Source organism: Bipolaris victoriae (assembly GCF_000527765.1).
Source record: "Bipolaris victoriae FI3 unplaced genomic scaffold scaffold_36, whole genome shotgun sequence".
NCBI lineage: Eukaryota > Fungi > Ascomycota > Dothideomycetes > Pleosporales > Pleosporaceae > Bipolaris > Bipolaris victoriae.
Window position 1 is genome coordinate 265,203 of NW_014575356.1, and position 11,774 is coordinate 276,976.

Genomic DNA, 11,774 nt, shown 5'->3' on the forward strand with positions numbered 1-11,774 from the left:
TGTATGTGGGCTACTCGACATGGGTTGACCCGTTGGAAATAGAATTGGATCATAGAGATCACGGGCCGCCTAACTTTCCTTGCGCGTCTAGATATCACAAGTGGGCGGTAGCATTGTGAGTATCTGGTTGGGCGTGCGCTTCGGTTGCGCCGCTCTGTTATAATTGTGTTGAAGCTTGCTCAACCAGAAATACTGTCTTGTCATTGCTACAGCTGTAGCATGAGTCTCAATGTCACTTTTACTGCACGTAAATCCGCATGATATCGTAGGAACATTGTACGAAAGCGATGGGTGTCTATAACTCCATTAGTGTTACTAATAGCAAAGAACAGGCTCACCCACTACGCGAGTAGCGGCACCCAACGATCCAGTACAGTATCGAGGCATTGCGGACCATTCAGTGGGTTCGTTGGAAAATACAGGTGAGTGTAACAAAGCTGTCTCCAGGAGTGAAGATTATGACGTCTGCCGAACCGTTAATACTTAGTTGGTATGTCATTGTGAAGCACGTCATGTTATCCTCTCATGTACGCAAACGGTAAATTTAGAAAATATCAACCAATACCTACTGTGAGCCTATGACCGTGGGCTGGCCGGAAATTTCAACTCCGAAGTACGGTAGTTTATGTAAGTAATGGGGCGATAGTCTTGTACGGTATTGGAACATGTGGTCCGGGCTGGCGCTGTACATTGATTGACCTATCTCTACCTCCCAGTTCGCAATATCAAAGTTTCCATAGATTGGCCATGCAGCATAACCCATACACACTAGGTTTTTCTTGGTCAGTTTTGGTAGCCGCGAAGATCACCAAACACAGTGCAGCGCAGTCGATACCTAATTAAATTGCGGCAACGTGTCAAGAACCGCGTACTCGATACTTTTTGTGCTGTAAATAGAACATTCCCATTGGCCGAGTATACTACTGATGTGGTAATGCGTCCATGTCAGGAACGGATAGCCCACTGAAAAACCTCGTATTGTTATTCGGTCCATCTGGCCGAAGGAAGCAAAGAAATAAAGTGCGGAAAAGAACCCAAACAAAAAGAGGGAACCGATGACGCTAGTCGGCAAGCCTAAAAAGTCAGTATACTATACATAAGACTCGTCTTGAGGGCTGCTGACCTGTAGCTCACCAGCGTGTCAACGCGATGATTGCTAGTGCTGAAGCTTCGTAGCTGCACCTTCTCGCCATTCTGGATCTCCTTCGCATCGCTGTCACCCCATTCGAGTGGGACATCGGAGTCGGCGTCAGCATACACAAGAACGTTGAATGTGCAATTTCCGTCGAGCATTGGCAGGAAAGTCACGGAGGCCGTGATCTGCCTGAAGATGGACTGTATCTCCGCTTGAATTTCCGCTTCGGTCTTCTCTTCTGGTGCATCGCTGGCCCTACGAACAGTCAGAATCTATAAGGTCGACTTATTCCTCTCGACATACTCTGGGGCGGCATTTTCCTGATCAGTATCCTTTTTGGAGGACTTTGACTTTGAACCCTTTCCAAAAATTTGAACCTGAACGTTGTTAGAAGAAAATTGCTGGACTTCGTACAATTTGACATACATCAAACTGCCATCGTTCAACATGTTCCCCAGTCTCTTTGCTTGTGATAACAATAACAAGCTTAGAGATCTTGCCGCCGTACATCCATTCCTTGAGCTGACCCATGATCTTCTTGATGTAAGCCTTGACCTGGTCATCAGCAGTCACTGTAGACATCAGCAAGACATCCAGACGATGAGTACATGTGACAATTACCCATCATAGTCAATCCATATTTCTTGACTCTAATTTTTGTTAAAAAGCAATTTACACTTGGCGGTGGATTGTTTACTCACGCGGTGAAGTCCTCAGCAGGGTAGACACCTCTTTGGAAGCTGCAAAGGTAAGCCAACGAGCCGTGCCAGGTGATGCATAGGCGATGTGCTTACAGTATGGTATTGATACAATACTCAAACTAATCTGGGTAAGCGTCCGACTTGTTTGTAGGCTTGGCGGACTTACAAATTCATTGACAATTTTAGAAGAGCCCTTCAAGGCAAGTTTGTGGACCTTGGACGAGTCGCTCTTGGAGGACTTGGACTTTGAAGAAGTCTTGGATGAGCTCTTTGATGAAGTCTTTGCTGTGGCCTTGGGTGCCGACATCTTTGCGGTGGTGTTGTAGGGAGCGGTGTAGGCAAGGAAGGTGTTGTTTACAGCGTCTGTTGATAGGGCAACTGCGAGATGCGAAGGCGGAAGGAGGGGCGGGTTGGCAACAAGACACGCCAGACGTCTTACAGATGATCTCAATAGATGGATTCAATCGTTGAGAACTGATGGTCAGACTCGGTATAGCAGCTGTGGAGTCGTGTTGGGGCAAAAAGGTCTGGTTGCAGGCTATGCCTGGGCGCAGAGGGCATGCAGGGCAGACCGCCGCTCGGCGATTAGATAAGATCAGCGGCGATAAGATGAGATGAGATTAGATGGTATTCATCTACAGAGAAAAGTTGCGACAGCCATCTACCACGACCAGCAGCCGTGCATTGAGTTGATCTGATCCCATGCCCACCCATGCGATCATGCGTTCGAACTGCAAGCAGCCTTCTGCACGGCTGGCGGACGCCCTTGGCCCGCTCTAGGGCTCTTCCGCATACCTCACGCCTGCTCGAGCGCCTATGGCCCCCCGCCAGACAATATGCCCAGGCCTTCCGCCCGCAGGGAGAACTGGAGAAACGCATTGCCGACATCCCTATCGACCGCTATCGCAACTTCTGTATCGTAGCGCACGTGGACCATGGCAAGTCAACCTTGTCAGACCGCCTTCTGGAGCTTACGGGTACTATCGAGCCCGGTGGCCAGAAGCAGTTTCTTGACAAACTCGACGTGGAACGGGAGCGTGGTATCACAGTCAAAGCGCAGACATGCACAATGATATATAACCACGAGGGCAAAGACTATCTGCTGCATTTGGTGGACACGCCCGGCCACGTCGACTTCCGTGCTGAGGTGTCGCGCAGTTACGCAAGCTGCGGAGGTGCATTATTGCTGGTCGATGCCAGTCAGGGTGTACAAGCGCAAACCGTTGCCAACTTCTACCTGGCCTTCTCCCAGGGCCTGACACTGGTCCCCGTGTTGAATAAGGTTGACCTCCCCCATGCCGACTCGCCGCGCGTGCTGGAGCAGATGCACGAAACTTTCGAGCTCGACCCCGAAGACGCCGTGCTCGTCTCAGCCAAGACCGGACTGAATGTAGCATCCCTTCTTCCGACTGTGGTTGATAAGATTCCTGCCCCGGTAGGAGACCCAAACAAACCTCTCCGCATGCTCCTTGTCGACTCGTGGTACGATGTATACAAGGGTGTCATTCTGCTGGTGCGCATATTCGACGGACAGGTGCGACCTGGAGACACGATACGCTCCTTTGCTACGCAGCTCAAGTACATTGTGGGCGAGGTTGGCATCATGTACCCCGATCAGACACCGCAAACGGTCTTAAGAGCAGGTCAAGTGGGATATATCTACTTCAACCCCGGTATGAAACGTTCACAAGAAGCCAAGGTCGGCGATACTTACACAACACTTGGGTCTGAGAAGCTTGTCGAACCATATCCAGGCTTTGAAGAACCTAAGAGCATGGTCTTCGTCTCTGCCTTTCCGACGGACCAGGACAATCATGAGCATCTTGAAGACAGCATTCAGCAAATTATCCTGAACGACCGTAGTGTCACACTGCAGAAAGAGTCGTCTGATGCATTAGGTGCCGGGTGGCGCTTAGGTTTCTTGGGAACATTGCACTGCTCTGTATTCGAGGATCGACTCCGTCAAGAGCATGGTGCCAACATCATCATTACGCCACCATCGGTACCTTTCAAGGTAGTGTGGAGGGATGGTACGGAGTCTATCATCACCAATCCCAACGAGTTCCCCGATCAAGATCAGGCTCACTTCAAGGTACAGGAAGTGCACGAGCCTTACGTCTCTGCAACCATCACTCTCCCGGATGAGTATCTTGGTGAGGTCATCAAGCTCTGCGAGGCCAACCGTGGTGAGCAAAAGGAACTCACTTTCTTCACGGCTACACAAGTCATCTTGAAGTACGACCTTCCCTTGTCGCACCTGGTAGATGACTTCTTTGGCAAACTAAAAGGCTCTACCAAGGGTTATGCATCACTAGACTACGAAGATGCAGGATTCCGTAGGTCATCGATTACGAAGCTCAATCTTCTTGTCAACGGCTCCCCAGTTGATGCCGTTTCGCGTGTCCTGCACACATCACAAGTCGACAAGGTAGGACGTGTATGGGTGGAGAAGTTCAAGGAACACGTCGAGCGGCAGATGTTTGAAGTCATCATACAGGCGGCCGCGGGGAGAAGGATTGTGGCTAGAGCTACTATCAAGCCTTATCGCAAGGACGTGTTGGCCAAGCTGCATGCAAGTGACCTCAGCAGACGGCGCAAACTACTTGAAAAGCAGAAAGAGGGCAGGAAGAAGCTCCGGGCTGTAGGAAATGTTGTGATTGACCAGGAAGCGTTTCAGAAGTTTTTGGCCAAGTAGTGAATCGATACCCCACTCTATGTATTCCCACCCTGAAGCTGTCCCCATACGCAGACGCACTTTCTTTTCTGACCCGAAGCATGTCAGCAGTCAGGGATATCCGTAGCCAGTCGATCATGGATTCCCGCCAATAACTACAGCTGCCGAATGTTTGACCGAAATCTGGCCGATCTCCTAATATGACAACGATTGTGTCCAGCACCTACCTTGTATACTGGACAAGGGACGATTAACATGCCGGAGTCCGGTGCATCTTGCCAGCCTATCAACAGCACGGCCTTTTTTTTCTAGTACACATGCGTATATTTGTTTTTCAGAGATGCAGAACAAGCCACGTCTATCTTGGAACACGTCTTACTTACTCACGCATGCTCGTCGTGTTCATTTTCAGCTTTCGTTATTGCTGTCCAAAAGCTATAGTCAAAATACGCATTTCCGAGAACCCATGGCCCCAACACTCGATCTCGACGCTTGATCGACGCTAGCATGTCCATGACATCAGCTGGCCATCGAGATCGCATCTGTCAGATATTCTGAAGCAACCACTAAGGATACAACTCGGCTTCGCGTACCTGACAGCTGCAAGATTAGGCGGGTTGTGGCGTGTTCTTAGGTCGCTTCCTAGTCTATAGCTGGATAGGCTTTACGCTAATATCTGTCATCTACAAGGTTTCTACGGTACGCTTGCGCTAGATTCACGGTCTGAAGGCACGCCCAGCTGAGAGATCTCGGTATGTAAGTGTAAGAGGAAATATTCTTGGCCGAACACCAGTACGGCATCGCGAACTGGATAATATCTCGTCTTTCAATGAGCCGTGTGTACACTTCCTTTGAGGCTTCTTGTTGATTCAAACCTGATTCTCTGTCAACAGCCACACTTGTGTTACATTCCTGAATAGTTTGGGGTGTATGTAGCGGGTCGCGGGAACACTGCCTGATCCCCTCGGCGGTTAGTGTCATGAACGAATGGCCACTGGGGATGCCTGCATTAGCTGAACGGAACGCTTCCAGCCATTCTACAAAATATGACGTTTTATTAATGGCCAGAAGCCGCGACGGCTGGGCGACATGACCCGGTTCCAAAGGCTTTGAAAATACTAGAAGCACTCCGTCGCAACGCCTGTGCCGGCGAGCGTACGCGGCACAGCTCGTTGTCCCATACATTTGATAGCCCGCTGGATTGTCCTCGCCTTGACTCCATTGACACTGTTTGGAAGACCTCAAACACAATGGCACAATTCTTAGGACTCCGGGGTAAGAGTCTAGCGACTACCATTAGTGTAACTTGTGGTTTTTGCTTTTTGTACGTCGACATGCCGTTCCTGGATCATTGCGCATATGGTTCGTCAATTAATGTGATACAGGTGCTTCGGATATGCTCAGGGTGTGATGGGCGGTCTGTTGACCGTTGAGCAATTCCTTGGTCGATTTCCGCAGCTTGACATTGTCAACGATGTTTCATTCCACGATGCATGGGTCACTGGTACGTTCAAATGTTAAGTCCGAATATCCACATCAAATCTCAGTGTACATGTGGCGATACCTTACAAGGCTGACTTTTGTAGGCCTCACGGTCGGAACATGGCATCTGGGCTGCATCGTGTCGGCCATTGCAACCATTTTCGTCGGTGACTTGCTTGGGCGTCGACGGACACTCATCCTGGGTTTGACATTCTGGGTGATTGGCGAGATCATTCAGACATCGTCGTACAGCTTTGCGCAATTCATCGTTGGTCGCGCAGTCGCTGGTTTCGGTCAGCAACCTTACTGTCTTCCCGGTAATGAGTACTAACGTTCTGTGTAGGCAATGGATTTACCACAGCCACCGCACCAGCATACCAAGCAGAATGCGTCAAGTCCCATCGCAAAGGAACAATCCTCATGATCAGCGCTGGCGCCTTCGTATCTGCCGGTATCGCATTGTCGTACTGGTTCGTCTTCGGTTTCGCCTACATCGACAGCTCTTCAACATCATGGCGCGTTCCAATCGCTCTACAAATCGTGTTTGCGCTACCAGCTATCGCAATGCTATTTGTGTTGCCCGAGTCCCCTCGTTGGCTGATATTGACTGGACGCGAACAAGAAGCACTCACCATATTGGCCGCCCTGAATGACGACGATCCAGATAGCTTCGAGACCAAAGACGAGTTTCTGCAGATCAAGGATGCGATCCTGCTCATGGCACAAGGTTCAAGTGTGGGCATGTTCTCTAACAAAGAACGGCGAGGCTTTCATCGCGTTGTATTGGCTTACTCTGTCCAAGTGTTCCAGCAAGGCACAGGCATCAACTTGGTCTTGCAATACCTTTCTTGGATCTTCCTTACCCGCATGTCATACACTGGGTGGCTTGCCCGGCTCTTGGCATCCTGCTCAGCGACTCTGTACTTCCTCGCCTCGTTCATCGTCGTAGTCGGAATCGATCGCTTCTGGGGCCGTCGCTCTCTGATGATGTTTGGAGCTACGGGTATGTCGACTTGCATGGTTCTCATCACCATCTTGCAATACTTGTGGTCCGAGAAGGCGATGCAGGAAGCAAGAATCGCTAGCACTGTGTTTCTGTTCATCTTTTCGGTCTTCTTTGCTATTGGCTGGCAGGGTATGGCATGGCTGTACCAGGTCGAGATTGTTCCTTTGAGAATCCGTGGTCCGGCTAACGGCCTCTCGACAAGTGCCAACTGGCTGCTCAACTTTGTGTATGATGTTCCTCGATTGCTTCCACTCGTTTACACTTTGGCTAATATCATCATAGGGTCGTTTTCATCACACCAATCGCATTCCAGCGCATCTCTTATCGAACTTGGATCATCTTTGCTGTCACAAACTTTGCCATCATCCCTCTCGTATACTTTTTCTACCCAGAAACGGCATTCCGATCTCTTGAAGAAGTCGATGTTATTTTCCAACTCGCAGACGACGCCCCAGGCAACCCATGGCTCAATGCCGTCAAGATCTCAAAAGACGAACCTCTTTGGTTCGGAAAGCAAGACCCAGAAAAACGTCTCAACTTCAACTACGCAAGCACCTCCTGGCACAAACGCCTGATCGAGACCGCAAGCAGCGGAAAGTCTAGTAGTCGAGGTGGCACTGCCCATCAATACGACGAAAAGAAACAAATGCACAACCACCACCATCCCTACCCTCAAGCCATACTCACCCCCAACCCACCCCGCGGCCGCCAATTCTCCTCTAGCTCCAGCACCCACCCCTACACCTACCACAGCCCAAGCCCCTCCACTCTGACAAAAACCCACACCAGCGACCCCGAGCATCCCCCTTCCCGCAAAAAACTCCAGAAAAGAAACAGCACAACAAGCACTACAAGCACCGCCTCCCACGCTCGTCCTTCCTCCTCCCTCCTCTTCCCCTCCCACACCACCGCTTTCTACCCCGACGAAGATGCCGCCCCCGCCCCCAGCGTACCTCGAAGCCGGAGCACCAGCCGCGCAAGCAACAGCGCCCTCTCACACTCGCATTCCCATTCCCATTCCCACTCCCAGTCACAGTCCCAACCAAATTACATCTCACGCTCAACCCGCACCTCCGACATCAGCATCTCAAACAATATCCTCAACCGCATCATCAACCCAGACCTCCTATCCCACGCTTCAGACTCCGATTCGTCGTACGAGCGCGGTGCAGATCGTCGCGAGGCGGATGAAGTGACAGAGGAGGGTCTAGCGTACCCGGGCTTGCTACTGGGTGAGGAGCGCAGGGTGCAGAGGGAGCGTGAGACGGATTTACCGGATGGGGTGTATGAAGTTGTGCAGGGACGGGTGAGGCGGGTTAGTAGTGGTGGGAATGGGGTGGGGAGGCCGGAGAGTAGGGGGAGGTGGGTTGCTAGGGATGCGGGGAGGGCTTGGTGAGAGTTGAGCTGGAGGGGGTTTTTTTTCGGGTTTCTTTGTGGTAAATGGAGATGTCGTGGTTTTCTTGTATGGATGAGTTTAGTGATACGCCGGTATGCTCTTCTCTTCCCTTTTAAACAGTTCATGGCTTTTTTTGCTCGTAGAGTATACATTCACTTATCCATTTCACACAAGCAAGCAAGCAAATCCCAAAGGCCCCAAACAATTTTTCATAATCGACATAATTTGGCATTCCTATCATGAATATTCTCTTCCTTCGTCATCATATTCTCAACGTTAAATACAAAGTTATACTGTATGTTGTGTCCTCTTGCGAGTCATCTCTGGTGATCTAAATATAAACGAAGAAAAGAAAAAGAAAAGAAGAAAGAAGTAGAAGGGAAAAAAAAGGAAACGGTACAAAGTACTATTACATATGTTCCGCCTTCCTCTCACACCGGACGCCAAACATCCCGTCCTAGACTCCTGCGATGAAAACAAAAAAACAGCAAACACCTGTTTGTAAATGATTATTCCTTTTCGGTCGCTAATAGAGAAAGCAAGATGCTGTAAACTCCCCCAACCGAATAACGCCTTTGACCCAGATTCGTAAAGGAATTTTTCTCATCTTATTCTTTGTCAGTGTGTCGTCGTTATCGTCTCAGTCTCATCAATGAGAACTAAGCAATTCTCTTCTTGAGCCCTCCAAACAATCCCTTGAGACCGCTCGACTCTTCCTTCTTTCTTCTGTCACGGCGCTCATTCTCGCCTCTCTTTACACGTGGGCGGTCATCTCCGCGGTCGCGAGTTCGTGGCCGGTCGGCCTCGGGGCGACGACCAGAAGGGCGCTCCTTCTCAGTGACGGAGATGCGGCGTGCCTTGGGACGTTCTTCTGGCTTGGACATGCGCCGACTTCGACGACGTTCGCGTCGTTCCTCGTCCGAGTAAGAGGCTACGCCAACCACTGCAGCTGCATCCTCGATGATAGGTGATTCCGCATCATCGATTGCCTCATCGTCGAGGTCGTATTCAAAAGGTTTAGGTGGGGGCGGAGGAAGGTCAACAATTGGCGATGCAAAAGTAACTCCAAATTCCCTACCACCAGACACTTCGTGTTCTGGACGGCGCATATAACGCCGTTCTTCTTTCCACCTGTAGTACTCGGCCTCTTCTTCAGGTGATCCGAATTGGCGGCGCTGGTGTGAATAACGTCGACTACGATGTGCGCGTTCGCCTCGGTCTCGGCTCTCATTGTTGGATGAGATGTCCCTGCTCGGAGAACTCTCTGGCTCGAATTCTCTCCTTGGAACTTTGACGGGACCATCTAACGTGTTTGCACGCGCGCGGGTTGACCGGGTGGGTTTTAGTACAGGTGGAGCAGCTTCCGTCTTCGAGCGACCAAAGATACCTCCAAAAATACCACCACGCTTTCCACTTGGTGGAGTGTCTCGGATGCTCAGTCGTCTTCGTGGTGGTGCACTGCGTGGCGTCTCGTCAACGACAGGTGGTAGAGGAGGGGGTGGCAGTTGCTCATCATAGTCCTCTGCAGCACGTCGAGCAGTGTCGCGGGGTGGCTCGATGAGATCTTCTTGAAGCGCTGCTGCTAGTTTAGCTGCTTCCCGCTCCGCCCTCTTCTGTCGTCGAACTCTCTTGGCCTCTTCGTCATCACGTGCAGCCTGTTCCAATTTCTCCAGCTCCAAACGTTTCGCTTCCTTCTCGGCTTCGTGCCTTTGTCGTCTTTTTTCGTGTCGAATTCGTCGTTCCTCGTCTTCAATGGCCTGTCTTTTCTCTTCTTTAAGCCTTCGACGTTCCTCCTGAGCTCTGATGTATTCTTCCTCTGCTCGCTTTGCTGCACGGCGTCGTTCACGATGCTCCAGTTTTCTAGCTTCTTCTTCAGCTTTGAGCCGAGCAGCATCCGCAGCAGCAAGTCGTTCTTTTTCAGCCCTCCGAGCTTCACGTCGCCTGAGTTTCTCGGCTTCATCTTCCTTCTCCTCAACGGGGCGACGTTTAGGGTGTCTCTCGTCGCTCCTACTATCGCGGCGGTGGGGCCGATACTCTGGATAGGCTTTCTCTCTGTCGCTACTGCTACTGGTTCTCTCAGCCTCACGTAGTCTTTCCCTTCTCCGCTCAGCTTCGCGTTCGTTCATGCTGTCGCGACGCTTGGTCTTTGGCATACTGGAAGGGTCTGGTACAGCCATGATCGGGCGCTCCCTGTAACTAGCATCACTTTCACGCCTACGACTCGAGTGATGGTAGCCGTCACGATGAGCATGCGAGTGCCTCCGACGTGTCTTCTCGCGGACAGGAGGCTCCGCTGAAAGTTCATCGTCAATTGCGATGTCACGCTCTCTGTAATCATCAACAGGAATAGGCGGTGGTGGTCGAGTGGGACTTTGGCTGAAGTCGAAGGACCTGTCTACAGGGGCAATATTCTCCGTGGTTCCTTCATTGGCTACCCCCCCTACCAATACAACCGGGTCAATCTGTGGTTCAGGCTCTGGTTCGGGCTCTGGCTCTGGCTCTGCGGGCGGCTCGGGTGCTGGCTCCACCGGTGGTTCAGGCTCAGGCTCCACTGGTGGCTCGGGTTCTGGCTCTATTGGTGGCTCTGATATAACCTCCACTAGAGGTTCGGGTTCGAGTTCCACTGGGGGCTCAGGCTCGGGATCCGCTGGTGGTTTTGGCTCAGGCTCCGCTGGCGGTTCAGATGCGGGCTCCGCCGGTGGCTCAGGCTCAGGCTCCACAGCTGGCTCGGGTTCTGGCTCCACAGCTGGCTCAGGCACAGGGTCTGGCTCAGCCTCTGGTTCTGGCACAGGTTCTGGCACCGCTTCTGGCTCTACCTCTGGTTCTGCCTCTGCTTCGATAGGCGCGGGTTCCTCGGCTTCTGGCTCGGGTGCCGGTGCAGGTTCTGGCTCCTCTGGTGGAGCAGGATCCTCTGCAAGTACAGACTCGGTTGCAGCCTCTGACTGTGATTCTTCTTCGACTTCTACCTCGGACACTGTGGGAGACTCTTCTTCTTCAGGCTCGGCTTCTGCTGGAATTTCGACTGGTTCAGCGATTGGTTCAGCTACTGATTCCGCGACCGATTCAGCGACCGATTCAGCAACTGGCTCAGCAACTGGTTCAACGACCGATTCAACGACAGGCTCAACGACCGATTCAGCGACTGGCTCATCGACTGGCTCATCGACTGGCTCATCGACTGGCTCATCGACCGGCTCATCGACCGGCTCATCGACCGGCTCATCGACTGGCTCTGCGACTGGCTCTGCGACTGGCTCTGCGACTGGCTCTGCGACTGGCTCTGCGACTGATTCCGCGACTGATTCCGCGACTGATTCCGCGACTGATTCCACAACCGATTCAGCAACTGGTTCAGCAACTGGTTCAGCGACTGGTTCAAC

General features: G+C 51.6%; 4 protein-coding genes across 4 annotated transcripts; 2 read left to right on the forward strand and 2 right to left on the reverse strand.

Moving 5' to 3' along the window:
* Positions 1-1,061: 1,061 nt before the first annotated feature.
* On the reverse strand, positions 1,062-2,143 carry COCVIDRAFT_26123 (hypothetical protein; the record flags this gene model as incomplete). Its single annotated transcript, XM_014701787.1, has 8 exons — positions 1,062-1,074; positions 1,124-1,390; positions 1,439-1,512; positions 1,562-1,707; positions 1,757-1,785; positions 1,837-1,875; positions 1,930-1,955; positions 2,003-2,143. 8 exons carry the CDS (start codon positions 2,141-2,143, stop codon positions 1,062-1,064), a joined length of 735 nt encoding a protein of 244 aa, XP_014557273.1.
* A 405-nt stretch (positions 2,144-2,548) lies between these two features.
* Positions 2,549-4,531, forward strand: COCVIDRAFT_26124 (hypothetical protein; the record flags this gene model as incomplete). Its single annotated transcript, XM_014701788.1, has 1 exon — positions 2,549-4,531. One exon carries the CDS (start codon positions 2,549-2,551, stop codon positions 4,529-4,531), a length of 1,983 nt encoding a protein of 660 aa, XP_014557274.1.
* Positions 4,532-5,760: 1,229 nt separating this feature from the next.
* Positions 5,761-7,752, forward strand: COCVIDRAFT_58331 (hypothetical protein; the record flags this gene model as incomplete). The annotated part of the gene is made up of 5 exons (XM_014701864.1): positions 5,761-5,834; positions 5,896-6,014; positions 6,097-6,285; positions 6,318-7,224; positions 7,281-7,752. Coding segments are annotated over 5 exons (1,761 nt in total), but the record flags the coding sequence as incomplete, so codon positions are not given.
* A 1,301-nt stretch (positions 7,753-9,053) lies between these two features.
* On the reverse strand, positions 9,054-11,762 carry COCVIDRAFT_26126 (hypothetical protein; the record flags this gene model as incomplete). Its single annotated transcript, XM_014701789.1, has 1 exon — positions 9,054-11,762. A coding segment is annotated over one exon (2,709 nt), but the record flags the coding sequence as incomplete, so codon positions are not given.
* Positions 11,763-11,774: the final 12 nt, after the last annotated feature.